This window comes from Hyperolius riggenbachi, chromosome 4 (genome assembly GCF_040937935.1).
Source record: "Hyperolius riggenbachi isolate aHypRig1 chromosome 4, aHypRig1.pri, whole genome shotgun sequence".
NCBI classification, from domain to species: Eukaryota; Metazoa; Chordata; class Amphibia; order Anura; family Hyperoliidae; genus Hyperolius; species Hyperolius riggenbachi.
In genome coordinates, this window is record NC_090649.1 from 283959238 (window position 1) to 283981160 (window position 21923).

Consider the following 21923-nt stretch of genomic DNA (forward strand, 5'->3'; position numbering starts at 1 on the left):
GGGGAGAACACTGTCACTGGAGATGTGGTGCGGTAAGAATGAAATGCTTTATTACATACTGTACAGGCAGGAACTGTATATTTAGTTGAGACTGTCCACCAAATGTTACATTCACTCAGCAGAGGTAAGGATCACATGTTTTTCTCTGTGGTGGAGGAGACACACGCCTAAAGTCTGACTTAATTCCTTATGGAGCACTGTGGCATTGTGGTAAATGATTGGCATTTGGTAGATGTTGATAATTTACCACATCTTGGTAGTGTTTGCTTTGCTTAAATTAATGCTTATACAGTATAATGTTTTGCGTTCATAAATGCCGAACACATCAGCACAGCTGTGCCGGTGCAGGCCTTGGTCAGTGTAACAATAAAAACAGTCTGGCGTGGTTTGGCCTGCAGCATTAGCTGCTGTCAAACCACAGTGGAGATAATTAAATAGTGAATAAATGCTGTCCCAGAGAGGCAGCAACATCTGCAGGGGGAGTGGTGTCCACGCACAGCTCAGCTTGTTTCCTTTGCATTGTAATCTAGAAAGGATTTCCTGCAGTTTTGTGCATAGTGGGTAGCACTTCTGCTTCTGATCCCTGGTGCTGCAATCCACTGAAGACACCATCTACATGTAATCTCTAACTTTCTCCTGTGTTTTGCTTGGGTACTATGTGTACTCTAGTTTTATTAAGCCATATTTGTATTGATGGATCTACTGGTGTATGTCCTTGACTGTCTGCAGAGAAAGAGAGACGGAGAGATTTTTCAAAAAGTAATTGATTTTGAATGTTATGGCTTATACACATCGTGCAACATTACTATCAGATCAAATAATTGATCAATCATTTCCAGCATTTCCGATCTGCTTCCAATCGAGAAAGGGATTGGTTTTGTGCAGTACTAATCTCAAAATCAATCCCTTTCTAGATCAGAAGCAGATCTGACAAGCAAATTACATGTTGTGTATAAGTGTGCGTACACATTGCCAATTGATGTCGCCCATCAGATCAGGACAGGAGCTGATTGCCTTGGGCGACATCGCTGAGCCAGGCTGCACACGAGTGTCAGCTGTGTAGCTGACAGCAGAGGGAGAAAAGGCATCTCGCAATGTACCAGCAGGCTATAATATAAGTGAATAAACTTTATTATATGCAAGTAATAGTGGGAAAAAAATGTTGCATACAAAAATGATGAGACAATCGCGTGACAAAGGGAACAAGATAAAAAATGGGGGTAGGCTGCAAAAAGTTACATACAGTTGTAACGAGTGGTTATTTCAGTCAACGTTGCTCTCCTATCAGCTTGAATCAGTCGGCCCATTTTCCTCTGACCTCTAGCATCAACAAGGCATTTTCGCCCACCGGACTGCCGCATTTTGGATGTTTTTCCCTTTTCACTCCATTCTTTGTAAACCCTAGAAATGGTTGTGCATGAAAATCCCAGTAACTGAGCAGATTGTGAAATACTCAGACTGGCCCATCTGGCACCAATAACCATGCCACGCTCAAAATTGCTTAAATCACCTTTCTTTCCCATTCTGACACTCAGTTTGGAGTTCAGAAGATTGTCTTGACCAGGACCACACCCCTAAATGCATTGAAGCAACTGCCATGTGATTGGTTGATTAGACAACTGCGTTAATGAGAAATTGAACAGGTGTTCCTAATAATCCTTTAGGTGTGTGTGTGTGTGTGTGTGTGTGTGTGTGTGTGTATATATATATATATATATATATATATATATATATATATATATTTTTTTTTTTTCACTTTTCAATATTTTCAATGTTTCATACAGCTCGTCGTCTAGCTTTAGGTGCAAATATGTGCAATAAGGGGTGCTAAAAATGTGATTAATTGTAACCAGCAATATCAAAATCCAATTCGAACCAAAAAGTGCTATGTGCATAATATATACAGTACTACATATTCCACAATAAAATGTCGTACATTCCATCAATAAAACAAACATCCAAAAACAGGTTCACAAGGTGCATAGTGCCAAATACAATGTACAGATAAGATTGCTACAGAGTACCCGTTAGCTCTCTAAATAGGAATACCTCTAAGTAGAACCGCTATTGAATCCGTCAGCGTATGACACTATATGGACCTAATGCTGGGCATACACAGCTCGTTTTTCAGCCATTTAGATGGCTCGGTTGATATTTTACCACATGTCCGATCTCCCGCTCGATCGTTACACCGCTCGATTCTTGATAGAAGTGAATGGAAAAAGATAAGAAAAAAACGAGAGGAAGTTAAGAGAATCGACTGCAGAATCAAGCGGCAAAACGGTCGAGCTGCAAAAATGAACAGTGTATGTCCAGCATAACAGGATCTGAGCACTGACTATAAAAGTGGTGAAAACAAAAGACGGTGGATACCTGCTCCCCTGCCTTGCTCACACCGCTGCAGCCAGCCCGAACAGTCTTACATGTGTATTGTGGGCACGCCTGCTTCCTTAGAGACCACTTTTCATTGTAAATTTTTTGTATGTGACATTTTATTTTTCACTATTACGTGCATAAATTAAAGTTTATTCAATTACATTATAGCCTGCTAGTGCGTTGTGAGATGCTTTTTCTCTCTTTGTTGCACATTTCTTTATTAATATTTCTCACAGGATAAGGTTATTTTTTCACAGTGATAGTGCTATGCTCTCTGGATTCTTTTGTTTGTTAAGCTGCTTAGCCGACGATGCGCTGTGTTGATATGCGGGGGGACTGCAAGCTGCGCGTGCGTTACATCATGCGGCAGGCAGGGGAGCGATGCCTGGTACATACCATGCAATTTCCTGTCAGATGGTTGGATAAGATTATTTCTGACTGGTCCAATCTGAATTCCAATCATTTATATGATCGATTTTGTATAACAATGATCGGAAATCAGATCAGACCTGTCAGAAATAATTGACTCAACCCGTCTATCTGACGGGACATTGCATGGTGTGTACCAGGCATAAGACAAATTCTTTTTGGTAGACCAACACAAGTGGTTTTACTTTTTTGCAGTGCCAATGAATGTCATCCTGCCAGTTAATGATAAATATAATTCACCCTGTAAACTAAATTTACCATTTTATTAAATCCCCATGTTACCTGTAAACTGTAGCTGGCAATGTAGAAGAATGGCAGGTTATTACAATGAGTGGCATTTTCCAGATGTCGGTGAAGAGATCCTGTTCCCAGGGTGAGAGCCTTTTTCCACTACACAGCTGAATCACAAAATCACAAATCGCAAGTGATTTTTAAATCGCTAGGGTTGTTACTTTATCATAGAAATCATGAGAAGTTTTTTCCACTATAGTGATTCGATTTGCAAACTGCAATCGCTTTCTGGAGCGATTTTTAGAGTGATAATGCAATGCAAATGAAAAATCGCAATCGCATAACAGAATTAATGAAAAATCGCAATCGCTGGTGTTTGTGATTTGTTTGCGATTGCTAGTGGTAAAGGGCCCTAACATTTGATGCATGAGTGTGTTCCCGTAGCCACAGTGGTTTCTTATACCAAAATTCATAGGTTAGTGTTGACAGTTTTTGAAATCAAAGCTAACTGCAGCATAGCTAAATGTATCCATACACTGTGATGTTGACTCAATTTTCTAATTGACTATTATCTGATTGAATATTGATTAGGAATGTGCTCTAGTGATATGTCCCAGCTACAGAGTGTCCTGTGCTATAGGTGAAGGCTGTGACATCCAGCACTTTGGGTCATTGTTTACATCGTAATTACATTTATAGTCATTTCAGTCCCAAAGCTGTAAATCAGAGCTGGCATGCCACATGGACTTTGAACAACACATGCTAATGCTGCTAGGCTCAGGGCATTTCATTTCAGCCTAACCATTTATGCTAACCCAGATGATGATGCAGTGTTCTCCACAGAATTGTTTTCCACCCAGGTGGCATGAAAAAGTAGCTGGGTGGGGTGCCACTAGGGTAATGCAGGTCCAGCGCAACTAACTCTGCTTACAGCATACTTTAGGAGGAAGAGGCGAACTGATGACAGCAGGTTAGCTCCGCAAAATTAGTTGGGTGCAGCACCCGGCTAAAAGAGCCTGGGGACAACACTGTGATGTCATGTTATTGGGAGGGGCTAGTCAGAAGCATGATAACATGGGGAAGGCAGGCATAGCACCATGTAGACTTGAAGCATTTTATCACTTTGATTAAAACTGCCTTGATAAACATTCAGTCCATTTTGGACAGTTTCCGTGAAAGTGTCTTTGGTGTGGCAGTAAATTTTGGGCATTGGTGTGGAACATTAGGGAAGGATTATAATAAAGAAGTCACACTTGGAACACTGCGCTCATATACGGGACTCCTCAGTTCTCAATGAAATTATACTGTAAATCACATACGATTTTGTTCAAAAGTCCATGTACAAGCACCGCATACACACTTTAAAGTCCCAGATCATGTGGCAGGTGTGGAGCGCTGCAATTCAGTGTGTATAAATGTATGTGTGTAATTCATAAGCATAAGTAAAAGATAATAGCTGCGCTTCCATTTGTGCCTGTGCTTCTTCTAGTTTAAAATGAACAGCAGGTAAAACAATACTACCTATCAGGTGGGGACTCACCGGATGGAGCGGCCTTCAGGGCCCGTTATCGCGTCTGGGGTATTGGCCACCCCGCATCCTCTCTAGCACCTCTTGTCCAATCCTCCAGGGGCTCAAGCACGTCATCAGCTGTGTTTAATAACAAGGGAGACTCCACATCGCGTAAAAGTCCACTCTTAGTTTTCTTTGTTTGAAAAGTATACATATATGTGAAAAAGTTATCAGCCATACATAAAAGATCCAGTGGTAAGTGTTCCCAACATGGGATAGTAATAGCTCAATATGAGCAATTAAGGATCACTTGAGGCAAAAAAATGCACTTGGCTGGGGTGAGCTGGACTCCCAGGGACCACCTAACAACCTGCCCGGTGTCCACAGATTTCGCTCCCTGCTAACCGTGCTAATGCCACTCACTGGTAAGGATAAAAAAAGCTTCTGCACAGGCACAAATAGAAGCACAGCTATTATCTTTTACTTACGATTTGGGAAGGATTGTTGCAGAATGGTTTGGCTTTGAGCTGTAGAAAGGTAGCAGGGTAAGTGGTTCAGTCAATTTTCCATGACACTTCTCCAGAATTGTGAAGGAGATCTGGTGGTGTATTAATTACAGATCCTCCAAGGATTTTCCGTTGGAGAATTATTGAACACGGTCAGAATTGGGACGCTATAAGCCCATGTAGTAATCCTAGGGATTCGGCTTCTTGTGGTTGTACTCCTCCTTCGGCTTCAGTACTCCACTCTCAAGTTTTGCCCACTTGCTGATGAACGGTGTCACATTGTTAGATTTATTCACCCATATCTGTTTGTAAATACACTCTTTGCTTTCCTTATTAAGAATGTATCAGAAAAAGCTGATAAAATGTGCTATGGCCTGTAGTATTGCACTGCGACAAACTGTGAAGCACTGCGGTTCGATCGATTTTTCTATAGATTCCCTGCTGAAAACTATTGAAGATCGATGTGCTGTGATTGGTAGGAATCTATTCTCAACCATTGTGAAACACTGGGTGGAAACCTGTGTGTGTGGATGGCCAGCTTGACAGCAGATGAAACCCTTTGTATTTGAGAAAGTGCTGAGTGATGCACTGTATATTGAAAAGAGCAGGGGAATGTTATATCATTCATATTTGTTTTACAAGAAAATTTGTATGCATAAACATTTTAATTGCTCCTTTTCTTAAATGTTACTTTAGGCAAATGCCAAAAGAGGCTTGAAAGACATGGCCACAAAAAGACCCCCTAGTTTGATTCTACAGTGCTTGTCAGTTGTCTTGTCATAGCCGTGTGGTATGCTAAAATCTCTCAGCACTTCACCCATGCCCCCCACACACAGACCACCTTCAGGCACAGCCTAATGATGTGAGGAGTGCTATGCAACATTTAACACTGGTGTAACTAAGGAGTGGGCAGAGTTGTTTTACACACAGATCTGGGTTTCCATGTGCAGGAAATAAGGTATGTTGCTTATCATGTAGTAAAACATACAGACATCAAGCCTACAATCACTTTGATGATGTAATACATCTTACAGAGGTAGTAGATAAGCATGTATAGGAATACTTTGTTGGATAATAATTGATGCAAGATTTTTTAATAGTGCTGGCATTCTGTCAGTATGAGAAAAAAAAAGAGAAATTGGCCAAAGTCCAATCCAAGGTAAATGTCTATTCTAGGTCTGTAGAACGTAATGTTTCACTGTTGTCTGTGTTTCCATTGTGGAATTTTCTCTCACTTCCTGTACCTAGACTTGCATGGCTTTCATATAAAGCACAGTGGTCCTAGGAGCCAGAAATGAGATTCAGGGATTAAACCCTAGCCCTAGATCTTCACTTGTGTACCAAAAAAGAAAAAAATAATAATTTTACGGTCTCTGTCACTCTCCTACAGATTTCGACCTTGTGCCTTGTTTGCTCAGAGGACTTTGAGGACAGAAAACTGCAGCAATTTACTGCCCTGTTAAACTGCCTTCGTATTAACCTGTTGACCCATTCATTTGGAGGCACGCTTGAGGGCAGTTCAAAGAATTCTTCATATGCAGCCTCCGGGTTGTGGCAACCATCCTCAGCTTCATATGTGTGAACCCTTTTTTTTTTTTGTTTTGTTCTTCCCTCAGTGAAGTATGAAATCCACTGCAGGGTTGTAGTGTGAGAGTGGCTTAATACCCTGCTAAGCTGTCTCACTAGTGCTGACATATAGCTTGCAAATGCCGGGAGAAACCCTGCATGTGGTAAACATCCAGACCATGAATAGAACAAGCGCCATCTTGGATGAATCCATTCACTTCCATCAAACACTGTAGGTTGGATATGCTCTCTCAGCAGATGTGTTGTTTCACAGAAAGGCGCTGTTTGTCGATCAGCTGATCAATCTTTTCTGAGGCATCATCATGCATTTGAGGTCTGATGTGTGTGTCCAAAGACACACCCTGGTTCAATTACCCTTTTTTTCTGAGTTTTCTCACAGGATATATTTTGCACTGTATTAATAAAAGTTTTTCAGGCCCCTGCAAACAAAAATATTGGTACATCATTTATCAATGGGTCTTGTTACAGTCTAATAATGTGTACATCATTTTGTAATCTTTGTGTGTTTCAGCTAGTTGTGAGATCTTTGTCATTGAATTTCTGAGTTTGCTGTTTCCATGTCAGTCCTTTTTGTGTTACCTACAGCACATAAAATACACATAAAATTCAATATGGTTAGCATCATATTTCAATTACAGAATCTCAACAACCAGGACAGAGTATTGGCTTTTTTGACTCTCAACTATTACCAAAAGTCTTCCTGAGCTTATCAGCACCCTGCTGACTCAGATCTAAAGCCTGGTACACACCATGCAATTTCCCGTCAGATAGACAGGTCCGATATGATTTCCGATCGCTTTTCTGATCTATTTGTGTAGAAGTGATCAGAAAATCAATCAGAAAAAAAAATCTGTCAAGTTATCTATCGACCCTTCTATCTGATGGAGAATTGCATGGTATGTACCAAGCATAAAGCAGACTGGATGGCTAAAAGATTTACACCTATTCCATTTCAAAGGGGGCACTCTGATCCTATCTCTGCTTCTGTCCATACAGCTGCTTTTGCAGGGGAAAGCAACCTCGCAGTAACCTAGAAAATTAATATTTCTTCATATTTCATGGTTTTCTGGACACTGGGAACATACTAATTAAACCATGTTATCAGGAATTAGTAAGGTCAGTCTGACACACGTGTGAATTCATAACGCCTTATAGAATGCAAATATGCAATCTATTTATTGATAGCACTTATGTGCATGGAGAAATCATTTTCAGCCAGATTTCGTCCTTTCTGAAAGGGCTCTGGAGTTTCCCCATCTGGAAAGAAGGGCATCGGCTCTTCTATCGGCCCCTCCCACCAGGAGGTCTTTAAGATTCTGGTACAAACAGAGCTCTGGGTTCTTGTCTATCATCTTTTTCGTATTCCATTTATCGATACGCCGGCAGTACACCAGCCAAAATGGAATACTTTAGATTACTCAGCACAAAGACTTATTGCCGCTTATTTGACACAGCTAAACACAGCATTTTTAACTTTTCAGACATTCTTCATCATTCTCTCTTGCCTGTATTTCTATCCAACCAATCTATTCAAATGCTTTATATACTTATTTGGCAGTTTTAATGTATATTTTGTGTGTATAGTTTATCTAATAAAACTATTCAGATCCATGCTAGAACTCTTTCCTCAAGAGACACACTGCCGCATTGTCTTATCTCAATAAATTGCTTGATTTGGCTAGTTAGGTTGCAAATAACCATTTTTCTACCTTTTTAAGAATAGCTAGTCTGAGGTCTCTCCACCTTGTTTCAATCTGGAGAGTGGTGGCTGCAAATTATCAGATTTCCAGCATACAATCAATAACTTTTTTGTACCGTTTGTACTTACAATTGTGATTGTATCATGTATGGGCACACCATCCAATCTTAAATGTTTGCTTTGCTCACAGTGTATTCGCCTTCAGAAGCCTCTAGTGGATGAGACCTAAATGGCAATTGTGGCATAGTAAGACCATATTGGCAGGCGTTTGTCACAGTCCCTGACTTACAAACACTTGACTTATGAACTACCTGCCGATAAAAACAGCCTGAAAATGTGAAATTTGATTCCTGAGGAATAAGTGAAAAACATTTTTTTTTCAAAAAGACCTTTAGGTTTTGAGAAAATCAATGTAAAAGAAAAAATGTTTTTTAAAATGGTAAAATTACTGACACTGGAGGCATATGGTCAGCGCTGCGTAATATGCTGGCGCTTTATAAATACAATAAATAAATAAATATGGGGGCATATGTGAGGTATAGGGGACAGAGATGGCACATTGTTTTAACTTATGGATAGAGTTGTCCCGAACTGTTCGGCCGCAAACTTATTTGAGCAAACATCGGTGGTTCGCGTCGACTCGAAACGCGAACGTTATGGCGAGTTCGACCCGCCCCTATACTACATCATTGGGCTAAACTTTGACCCTTTACATCACAGTCAGCAGACACATGGCAGCCAATTAGGATGCACTCCCTCCTGGAGCCCCCCCCCCCCCTTATATTAGGCAGCAGCGTCGGGCATGATCTCACTCGGTGTTGCTGCAGTAGTGAGAGAAGGGAGAGAATTGCTGCAGAGATTAGGGAAAGCTTAGTTAGGCTCTTGTAGCTTGCTCCTAGCTGATATTTGTTGTTGAAAAGCACCACAAAAAGAGCTCTTTTCAGAGCTAATGTTTTTGTGAAGTTCGCCTGCCCATTGAAGTCTATGGCGGTTCGAAAAGTTCACCGGTTCACAAACTTTTTTTCGCATGGTTCGAGACAACTCTACTTATGAACAGATTCAGGTTAAGAATAAACTTACACTCCCTATTTTGTTTAACCAGGGACTACCTGCAATCATATCTGATACCCTTCCTGGTTTAGGTCTAGCTGAAGTTTCAGCTTGGCTGCTGTGACTTATGACGGCTCCAGTTCCTCATTGTGTTATGTAATGCACATCATTGGGTGAACTACAGGGAGATGTCTTCATTTCACATATATAGAGAGAAATTCGTAGACTTCATATCCTGGGAGTGGTGATACTATGAATAAAATGAGGAAGTGTTTCTTCTTTCATTCATGAAATAGTTTCTCATGGATGTTGGCTTTAGTTTGTGTACATTCCTTAGTCATCACCTTTCACATATACATTAAAGATATGCTTCAGTGAAAACTGAAAATAAAGTTATGAAATGCATACCAAGAATCTCTGAGGGCTTTTGGAACAAGGATTGTTGTTGATCACCGAACCTTACCCCCAAGACATAAAATTGCTATTGGAGGTATTCTGGTGTTCTTGGGTCATGTTCCCATAGACACTTGGGTGATCTCTGTCCTTTCATTGCCATCTCCTAATGTCCTAGGAGCTGACTGATAACTTTTCCATGTATATAATAATGGCTTCTGTTAAAAAGGGTGCCAGATATAAACAATATTCAACGTATCATTTAGTAAAATGGGCTCCAGGCTAAGCCATAAAATATTGTTTATATTACAGATCTTCTGCTATTCCCCACTGTAACCTCTGTTTTTACGTCGCGTAAAATGGGGACCAGGAAAGGTGATAAAATATTGGTTGATTTACCGATATTGTACTACTTCATTCATACAGTAAAATATTTGTAATACGGTATTTACAGATACTTTACTATCATCTAACATCACCCTACTCTCACCCTCCCCTCTCAGAACTCTCCCCTGGTGGTGCTTAACCTTACCCCCTCCTGGTGGTGCTTAACCTTACCCCCTCCTGGTGGTGCTTAACCTTGTCCTCCTTGATAAAAAAATATTTTGATGCCTTGCATGATAATCATAAGTAAGATTATTGTAACCCTAGCAGTACATAGTGGCAATCAAAACAATTTTGAGCTCTGACTGGTACTTTTTATTTGCAAACATAGCTCATCTTTAAAGGGACTCCGAGCAGTGCAGAAACTATGGAAAGATGCATATCATTTTAAAGCTCTCTTTCTCCTCTTTCCAATGATATATAAACCACCACCCTACGTCTTTTAGTTTTCGATATTTTCGCGATTGAAATTGCCGCGGCCGCGATTTCGATCGCGAAAATAGAAAAAACTAAAAGGTGTAGAGCGACGATTTAGGTGTCGCCAGAAAGAGGAGAAAGAGAGCTTTAAAATGATATCCATCAAGCCATAGTTATATTGTATTACACAGGGCGACACTTTCCCCAGTGTCAGCAGCTCCATTCTGCTGAATGCAGCTGCTGACTTTGACAAAAAGTCGCCCTGTGTAATACAATATAACTATGGCTTGATGGATATCATTTTAAAGCTCTCTTTCTCCTCTTTCTGACGACACCTAAATCGTTGCCCTACGCCTTTTAGTTTTCTCTATTTTCGCGATCGAAATCGCGGCCGCGGCAATTTCAATCGCGAAAATAGCGAAAACTAAAAGGCGTAGGGTGGCGGTTTATATATCATTGGAAAGAGGAGAAAGAGAGCTTTAAAATGATGTGCATCTTTCCATAGTTTCTGCACTGCTCGGAGTCCCTTTAAGGAGAAGTTTTCCAGAAATACTTTCTACTGTCATCAAGGTGAAATTGACCATAATTTACAGATGCACTACAGCGTTTGAAAACATGTTCTATAAATTATGATAGCTGTCACTGAGGGATAGCTAGAAAAGCCTTTTCCATAAATATGTTTGATGAGGCTGTAAAAAAAACAAAACAAAACCCTCATATCAACATTTAAGGCAAACGCGTGGGCTTTTTGTTATTTGTTTTATTGCTAGTTGTAATGGGGATGTTTTGTATTGTTCTTTATGTCAGGATTTATGCGGTTTTATTGGGGGGGGGGGGGGGGGGGGACAACAAGAGTCAGATGAGTAGCAATAGAGCAGAAGATACTAGTCATTTTTGTATGTCATGTAGTGATCCGGGACAGTGAGTCACCAAACAGCACTCTGGGACAACTGTACTGACGCTACATTTTTGCTTTTTGATAAAGATAAAGCAGTCTGTACATTGCTTTAGTACATGAGGCCCAAAGTCTGTAATTTCCTCTCAAAATGTTGTATTTGTATGGGGAAGGGGGCATTACCTTGTTTATTCTGTCTGGTTCCTTTATTTTCTGTAGCACAGTTGGATGAATACTTTTTAAAGGGAGTATTTGCTGTCCAGAGTCCAAATAATACATGAGCAGCATACAGTTTATTCCTGTTTATCTGCTTTGCCTGATCCCTGATGGGTGAGGTCTGTAATGAGAGCTATTGTTGAAGAATGCATGTACTACATGATTGATACTCCATAGTGTGCTCTCTAGTTTCTGTGCATGTTTTGCATAACATCTAGAATACTAGTGTAGGAAGTCCACATTTAGTTTTAACTTGTCTCTACTTTTTATCTGTTCTGTGTACATTTACCTAACATACTAAGTCTTGTGTACTGTTATTAAATGTATAATGAGAGACTCTCAAACACTTGTGAACCAATTATTCCTATAGTAAAGAGGAACAGAAGGGCTGATACAGGTTATCTTGTCTGACCAGCTGCCTAGTCCAAGCACCATCTAGCATGTGTACAAGGCTATAAAGCTGTGTACACATATCAGATACATGTACAGTGTTTCCCCTAAAGTAAGACATCCCCTGAGAATAAGACCTAGCAGGAATTCCTAGCATGCTTGAAATATAAGCCCTCCCCGAATATAAGCCCTACCTGGCAGCAGCCCACATGACACCAGGAAGTCACGCTCAATGCAAAGCCTGGATACAGGAGAGCAGCAGTATAATGTGAGTTCTACAGTCCTGTATATATGTCAGACAATTTGTGTTTTTGTTGAAGCCAGCCTCCTGATCTGTCCTGATAAGCATCAGCAGCACTTCACCTCTTCACCTTTCCCCAGGACACACAGCTTATCCTATCATAGCTCTGGGGAGCCTGACAGAATTATCTGCCTGCAAGAAATAGACTCTTACCCACATGATCAGCAGAATCAATTTCTTGCAAGTAAGAGCCAATATCTGCAAACCACAAGCTCCGTGCTTGCTACTTGTGTTTCAGCAGGGCATGCAGTATATACATTTTGTATAGGAAAACTACCAGTGTTTCCCCCAAAAATAAGACATCCTCTGAAAATAAGCCCTAGCACATCTTTTGGAGCAAAAATTAATATAAGACAGTGTCTTATTTTCGGGGGAAACACGGGCAGTTTGAAACGACAGATATTACCATATTGGACGACCATCGGTATTCAAAATGTATTCAAACAATGGTAAATGCTAAAGACAAGCGACCGATATTGAGTACTCTGGCCAATCCAACTGGTGAATCAGTTTTGAAGACTATTGGGCAAATATCGTGCAGTCGGCTAGGTTTGTACAAGGTCATTTAAAGTACCTTGTACCAGCGCATGTGTGCATATGTCATGTGATATGGGACTTTCGTTTCATACAAAATGGTCGTTTGGAATATCAGTGGGTGTAGACAATATCATTTAATTGAATTATTTTTTGCTGATGTTGTTTAACGTCGCTTGTTTGTGTGTGCTGACTTTTACCTAGCGTGTGTATAAACCTTATGACGGCCTTTTTTCTTGTCAGTCACAGAATACTGGCTTTATGTTTAAATATGACCGCATCTGTGAATAAATGGAAGCATTTGCGCTTGAAAACATTACAGCTATCAAATGTGTATGACTGGATTTGGCTGAGACTTTCCTAAAGTGTATAGAGACCAATAAGCTTAATAGATGCAACATTTCAGATTACAGAAAATGCTTGTACCTTTTAAAATTGTGTTACCATAAAATTGAACCATAAAGGTGTTTCAACAAGAGTTCACCTGTCTGTGAGCATTGAAGAGAAGATGTATAAAACTTTACTTTTTTTATTTACTCATAAAAATTAAGGAATGCACATGATGCAAATTTGCTGCAAACATTTAGTTGGGGAGGAGAAAAGAGGTTTCTATAATGCCCGGGCTACATTTAGGATGTGTTTCTTATAATAGGATGTCATTGTGTCTAAAAAATAATATTAAAGCAGATTGTTGTAAATATCCTTACTGGTAATATATGCCTGTCATTATTCCACAATTTACTGTTATTTCTTTCCTATCCATCTGGTTGAAAACCCGTAACCCTATCCATGACTAGTCTACCTGTTCTTTATTGCAGAGGATGGGTGTGGACACATGGTGACCAACGAAGACAGTGGAACATTGACATCGAGGAACTATCCAGGCACTTACCCGAACCACACTAAGTGTGTAATAATAGTTAAAGTGCCAGCTGGTAAAAGCCTATATCTGAAGCTGGCGGATCTGGATATTGAATCCCAAAGCTGTGACTCTGCTTACCTTAAAGTATACAAAGGTTCTTCTGATGAGGAAATTGGTAAGTTTTTGATCTTTTTAATCTTCATCAATCAAGTTTTATGGTAGCCATACACTGGTCGATTTGCCATCAGATTCGACCAACAGATAGATCCCTCTCTGATCGAATCTGATCAGAGAGGGATCGTATGGCTACCTTTACTGCAAACAGATTGTGAACCGATTTCAGCCTGAAACCGTTCACAATCTGTTGTGGTGGTGGTGGTGCTGCCGCCGCTCCCCCCCGCCTGCATGCCCGCATAATTACCTGCTCCGCCAGCGCGACTCCAGTCCCCAGGTCTCTGCTGCCTTCTCCGCTCTGGTCTCCAGGTCCGGCATGCTTTACTTCTTCCTGCCCGGCAGGAAGTTTAAACAGTAGAGCGCCCTCTACTGTTTAAACTTCCTGCCGGGCAGGAGGAACTGAAGCATGCCGGAGACCAGCGCGGACACGGAGCAGCGGTGACCGGGGGTAGTCGCGCTGGCGGAGCAGGTAATGTATTGCCGCTCTATTGCGTCGGCCGTCGGGCACTCGAACGCCGCTAGCGACGCGCTCCCTACCGGCGGGCGACCGACGGTAATTTTCCGCACGGAGCGATCGACGGGATCGGACGAAATGAATCGAAATTCGGCATGTGGCGCGAACGATTGGCAGCAGATTCGATCCCAGTGATCGAATCTGCTGTCGAAACGGCGGCAAATCGGGCCAGTGTATGGCCAGCTTTAGACTATAAATGGTCATTTTGCTAAGTTCACAAACACCCACTGCTGTGCAATTATTCTTAGTCAAACATATAATGTATGTATTATGTATGATTAGAAAAAGCAATTTCTTGGATTCTCAGATGAGCTTAAATCTTCAGCCATAGACTGAGTGATCAATCAAAAATGATCAATATTGCCCAGATAATCAAATAAAAACATGTCATATTGGAAAACTTCAATGGATTGTACAGGTACTGGCCATTTTCTTTGCAAACATTGATTGAAGTGTTGATCGCACATAACTTGTTTAGTGTATGGCCAGCTTTATTCTCCTGTATTGCTGTAAAATTGGAGTAATAAAAAGCTGTAGCCAAAGGTTAGTACTACAGCCCAATGTTTACTGACTCTGTATCCTCATTGTGAGTATTACCGGTACTTCTTTTTTTGCGTCTGTCTATACATGAAGTGGGAGGAGACATAACAATAGGAGTCACAACTCGGAGAGTCATCACTGGAACAGTTACCCTCTGTCAAGCTTTATTCCTTATTCCAGTTTCAATGACAGCTGTAAAGTTTTGAGATCCAGCTCACTTTCCTTTTTATGTGCTAGATGTCACAGCACAGGTAGTGATGTAAAATAGCTCAATAGTCTGTCCAAAGATAATTAACACACATTAGAAAGGGTTATTTGTAATCCCTTCTACGCACATTTTAAATCAAAAAATAAATAAGACTGCCTGCCATACTGTAAGCTGAAAAATAGATATCACGAATGCTTCCATCATATCCAGCTTTTCTTCCGACTGTGTGGGGGCTTCTGTCTCTTCCACATAGCTGAACTATTTTCATGTGTGTCTTTTTGCATGTGTCTTTCACTTCCCCACTTAACGCATGCTTGCTTCTCAAGGCTGGACCTACCATAATGCTACCTGAATCATGATTCAAATGGCAAAATCTAGGACAGATAGTTTGGGCCACCTGGTACCTGCCTCCTCTCCCCTCCGCCTTCCTGGCACCCTACCCTCCTCATCCATGCGTACCTGAATCCCTGTTCTCATTCGACTGGTGGAAGTTTTAGAAGGTGTTAAAATACTCATCCTAATTGCTGACCAGGGCAGCGGCACCCAAAGTAATTAGTTTGCTTAGAGGCCAATTTGGTCTTAATCTAGCTCTGAGTTGCCCAAACTGACATTATATGGTAAATGACTAAACTATAATCCGTTGGCCACGTTTCATATTCAAGGATGAAGTAAATGTGTTGTAGTTTTTTGTTTTTTGTTTTGACACAAATGCTGCTTTATGAAACAACTGTCTGTGTAGCCAATAGCCATTAATAATATATATGCTTTATTTATCAACTTGCAGTAGCATTGAACCAACACAAAGAAAAAATAAGTGTTTTGTTATATTAATCATGAATAAGCCATCTGCCATAATCCAGTACTGTTGATCCCATCGCAGCAAATGTATGTTTAAACTGAGAATTGTTTAACACAATATTCAGTTAGTTGAATGCCCCACGGGGAAAAACGAGATCCTCTTGCACTGTCTGGCTAACTGAGATTAGAGATTACGTATTATATCCCTTACAATTAATTAACCGTTAACAGGTTGCACTCCGAGCTTAAGAAGACCCAACATATGTTGTGTTGCCCTTGTGTGACCTCCATTTTCATTTCTGCATGCTTCGGTCTGTAGTTCTTTGTCAGTCTGAGCCTTCTACAACAGCTGTTGCTGTCACAAAATATTTCAGGCCAAGGTGCTGGTAAATTAATCGGCTACATTTTCATAACGAATAAGCTGAAGTAGGACAATTCTATCTGATATTTCCACAGACTTGCATGGGTTGTCCTCTTTCCTCATAAAGAGCAGAAGCAAGCTACTTGCTTCTGAATTTCTCATATTGTCTTACTTTGTGAGGCAGTGATCAATCTAATTTGTCAAAATGTCCAAGGGAGGAATTCTCTCAAAATCTGAAGCCTCGTACAAAGCTGAGAGTGGAAAACTATCCAGCAATCAGTATTAAAGAGAATCTGTATTGTTAAAATCGCACAAAAGTAAACATACCAGTGTGTTAGGGGACATCTCCTATTACCCTCTGTCACAATTTCGCCGCTCCCCGCCACATTAAAAGTAGTCAAAAACAGTTTTAAAAAGTTTGTTTATAAACAAACAAAATGGCCACCAAAACAGGAAGTAGGTTGATGTACAGTATGTCCACACATAGAAAATACATCCATACACAAGCAGGTAACAGCTTTCCTTTTGAATCTCAAAAGATCATTTGTGTGTTTACCTTCTGTCCCCTGCTTCTCTCATGCACTGAAGTGACAGGCTTTCTGCAGACAGCTCTGCCTGTGCCTGTGTTTGTAATTCCTCAGTATGTGTCAGCCAGCTACTTTCACAGCCTAGAGGAGGATTTTTATCCAGCTCTCTTCTATCACTGATAAGATAGCAGAGACGCTGCTGGCTTATGTAAACACACACACACTGGAGTGTGCATAGAGGGGCCTGGAGGGGTGTGCATAAACAGACCAGCACGGAAGAGTTGACAGCCTTCCAGACACAGGCCGACAAGTCTGACAGGGGAAAGATACATTGATTTATTACAGAGACAGTTATAGTAGAAAGTGCTGCTGTAAGGCAGAGCACATTAGAACAGCTTTAGGAACTTGTAGGATGGTAGAAAAAACGTTGTAATTTTTGGTACAGAGTCTCTTTAAAGCTTTCATTCCTTATGTAGCAATAAATACTGATTCCCAAGTTTCTCACATAATCAATTATAATCAATTATAAACAAAACTGCCCGATGACTTTAGACTGTGCCAATCATTCTGAGGAATTGTAGAGAAAATAACATATTGAATAAAATGGTCTAATTTTTACCATTTTAATTTATAAATAATAAAGTCAGTGTTTGCCCATTGTAAAGTCTTTCCTCACCCTGATTTGTAATCTGAAATTTATCACAGGTGGTGACCCTATTTAGTCCTGTAAGGTGCATCTCCGCGGTATGTTTGTTTCTGAGGATTATGAAGCCAGTGAAAATAATGCCTGGTCTTGCAGAATGCTCTGAGAGGAAAATTCTGCATAACTAAACAAGCCTAGGTTGTCTCATCACTGGGAAGGCATGGTTACATACCAATATACAGATTTATATTCGGACGTGTGAGTGTGCATATATTTGCCACCATCACTCTAACGCCTTGACTGATTACAGCGGAACTTGGTATACAGATTCCTTACTGGGAAGACATATTCTGGGGGTCTCACATCCCCCCTGCACACCTGGGCGGAACCACCAACAGCCAATCAGATGTCATCCATTCACGTTAATAGCCAATGTTCTTCCTAGGCTCTTTTAGACGGATGCTCCTCCCAGCTAGTTTTGGTGAGCACCCGGTTGTCATCGGCTCACCACCTCCTCTGCTGTAAGCAGAGGAGCGCCGGCCCTGCATTCTGTCATCTCGCCCCACCCAGCTACTTTTTCTGCCATATTTATTTCCTTTTAAATAATACCAGTTACCTGGCAGTCCTGCTGATCTATTTGCCTGCAGTAGTGTCTGAATCACACCTGAAACAAGCATGCACCTAATCTTGTCAGATCTGACAACAGTGTCAGAAACCCCTGAACTGCTGCATGCTTGTTTCAGAGGCTATGGTTAAAAGTATTAGAGGTAGAGGATCAGCAGGATAGCCAGACAACTGGTATTGTTAAAAAGGAAATAAATATGGAAGTCTCCATATCTTCTCACTTCAGGTGTCCTTTAAATTGCTGCCATTCTTATACTGCTAATGGCAGAGGCCTCAAACCTGCTGGAGTCTGCTATTGGATGAGTGGGGTTTCAATTCAGAGAAAGGGGCAGAGCCACATCCAGACAGATTTGTTTGATAAACTGCTTCCATTCTCACATTAACTGCAGCAATTCTTATACTGTTAATTGCAGGGTTCTCAAACTTGGTAAAGTTTGTCACTGTTGGACTGGGGTATTCAGGAAAATGGGTGGACCCTACAACTGTTAATCAAAATTCACCTATTGATTTTCAAGGGAAATATATTTAAATTGCTGCCATTCTTGCATTGTTATTGGCAGAAGCCTCAAACCTGCTTAAGTTTGGTTATTTGGTAACTTTTAATTCAGGGAATGCCTACAGACTTGCACAACACATCTCACAATGACATGTCCGCTCTGTGTTGAAGATTCTGCCTTGATGATGCAGGATGAATCAATAATTTTATATTTTTACCAGTATTTGAGTGTTGTAGGAATTATACAGTAACATACATTGCTGATAACCTATTTTTTATGGATTTAAATCTAAACTTTTGGCAGTAGATCATAGTCTGATTAGAGTTCTAGGGAAACTCTTTCTTCAGTCAGTGGTCTTGTGATGCGTTCATGTTTGTGCTGAAGTTATTCCTAGACAAATGATGCTTTCCTGTTTTTGCACTGGCGTGTGACGTTTGGGGATCAGAACAAAGGTATGGTCACATTTCAACTTTACAGTGCATTGTATTTGTGTACATGGCAGATATTTATAGCGGGAGTTACTGTCTGTCTTCTGTTGTCTCAGGAAGCTGGATATGTCATACACATGCTTTATTAATATCAGACAGAGAGTATAGCACAGATCTGGTTGTTACTGGTTTTTTGGTATGAAAAAAATCAGAAAATTTGAAGCGACAAACAAAACTGTTTATCATTCAATGGAGCAGACCTGCCTCAGATCAAAAGACACTGAGCTTATGAAGAAAGAATATTTAACTTGAGGTTACTGTCAATAACTGCAAGTCAGAAACTACTTGCTGAAATAACAAGCCTTCCCATTACTGCAGCGATTCACTGACCAGTAGGTATGCTCAGAAGTCTATCCGCCCATACTTCATTGTTACTCCTCACATTGGTTCTCAGTTGAGTAAAGCGAAGGCATAGCTAAGGTAAAAAAATGTCGCACGGGTGCATGCAGTGGTCTAGAAGGCAGTGGCTAGTGTAATGGTTAAGGGCTCTGCCTCTGATACAGGAGACGTGGATTAAAATCTTGGTTCTTGCTGTTCAGTAAGCCAGCACCTATTCAGTGAAGGAGACCTTGGGCAATGCTCCCTAACACTGCTACTGCCTATAAAGCGCGTCCTAGTGGCTGCAGCTCTGGCGCTTTGAGTCCCGCAGGAGAAAGGCATTCTGTCTCGGTCTACATCATTGCATTAATTGGCATTAACAGTTTTTAAAGCATATTGTCCTTGCTTCCACTACCCCACATTACCCCTTTTTAAAACCACTCATCCCTTTATACTACTGCACTCCTTATTCTGTTCCCTCTATAAAGTTTCATACACACGCCAGATGGCTCTTAGCCATGGCGACTGGTTGGGGATAACTCTCTGTGGAAAATCTCTCATGTGTACAGCCTCCCCAGTGTGTTGCCAAAGGATCTGGAGTGCTGGATCATCTCAACTGTGCACATTTTACTTTTTACTCTACTCACTCAAAGGAGCTCTGTCTTTGTCCATCCTCCCCTCCATAGCAACAGAATGCATAGCTAGCCTGTAGGCTAGTGTTAGATCTGTTCAGCACTCGGTCCTAAAATGTTGTCCAAAGAATTGACCCTCTGATAAATTCTAGCTGCCTTTCTTTGATGGTGGTCTTTTGGCTTCAGTCGATTTGGGTCCTACGCCTCAAGGTTTCATCCAGTGATATTAGAAAATATTCTAAAATGGCACATTTGATTGTTCGGCGTTTCTTCGCATTGATCAACCACACAGTTACTGCGCTGTTCAAAACCTTCTCTTGCAAGTGGTTGTTTCCTGCGCAGTCACTGCTGAATTAGTATGATCCTGTGTAATCGCCATACCAGCACCACCTGTGGTGGCCTGCCAAACACTTATGCCTGGTACATACCATGCAATTTTCCCATCAGATTTTGCAGTACTGATAACAAGTGATTCCTTTCTCGATCGGGAGCAGATCGGACATGGCTGGAAATTATTGAACATTAGGAAACTTCACATATATCTAATGGGCAAACTGTATTGTGTGTTTCCAGCCTTACCCAAAAACACTCACAGAAGCTTCTGACTGTCACCCATGTGAACCAAGCAGAAGGAAGATGATCAGCACAACAATCGTACAAGAAGCATTTTTAAGAGGAAGTCCACAATGGGGCTTCCAGCCAGTAGCAGTTTGGACATGTTTCAAAGCAGGATACAGTATGTACAGTGGCAATGCAATAGAGCCAAGCAGCCCTGACTTTGCCAGCTTGATGCTGTGGAGGTTATTTCACTATAAAATTGGGTATTTGGTATTTAAAATGCATCTTATAATTTACCGTCAATTTTAGGGCTCTTTTACACTACATCCGATTCTGATTTGTATGAGATTTTGCATGCAATTCTGATTTTTGATGCGATGAAAAAAATCCTGCTTGCTGTGTTTTTTTCTGCATTTCCTTCCTGTGTTGATAATCAAAAATCTGAATTGGGATTTACGGTGTAAAAGATGCCTCAGTCATGTTATCTATGAAGCAAGACTTGGAACAGTAGTCAGCTTTTTTGTCAGTCAAATGGATGGAAATGTCTCAATGTCTCAGCGAATCACTTTTTCGATTGGGTAGAATCAGTTATTTGTATAATCACACATCCGTGTGGCTACTGTCAATACTAATCATTTTGACACAGTTTTCATCGAATGCGCCTTCTGATCATGTATTTTTCATTATATGCTCATATACATGACTAGTTTGCTTTAAACTGGACCAGATGATTATGATTTTTTTTTTTTATAATTGAACTGCATAATTGTGTGTCAATAGATAAAGTATTGGTAATTTCTGCTAGGAATGTAAATTAATGATTTATGATTTAATGATTTCTACTGTGAGAAGAAGAATCAAGACTATGTATGCATTTATTAAAAATGGGTCTTTTGCACATTGGTTATAGGGAGTTGTGAATGTTTCACAGCCTGAGGGAAGGTTGGTGGCGGGTTTTTTGGTTCAGGGGAGAATTCATAGCTGGCATTTTATATTCAGAGGTAGAAGTCACGTGGAATACTGTGGTGCACAAAAGCATACTATGTACTTTTATTCTGCCCACATAGATTTGGTTAGTTTTATAACTTTTTGCGCTGTTTCTGTTAACCAGAGGTGGCCAAAGGCCTAACTTCCTTTTTTGTGGTATTCTGAAGCCTTCTAGCATATACCGTAGTTATTACCTCCTTGTACATTTGCTGGCTTTGTATATAAATAGCTTAATAAGAGTCCTACAGAATGTAACCGATTTAACTAAACCGCT

The 21923-nt window shown here is 40.7% G+C and overlaps 1 protein-coding gene across 1 annotated transcript in view; it reads left to right on the forward strand.

The window, feature by feature from the left end:
* Positions 1 to 21923, forward strand: part of DCBLD1 (discoidin, CUB and LCCL domain containing 1) — a 111772-nt gene that overhangs the window by 31996 nt on the left and 57853 nt on the right. The window contains exon 2 of the mRNA XM_068231353.1: positions 13737 to 13955. Coding sequence (XP_068087454.1) covers positions 13737 to 13955 — 219 coding nt within the window. The remainder of the gene's footprint in view (positions 1 to 13736; positions 13956 to 21923) is intronic.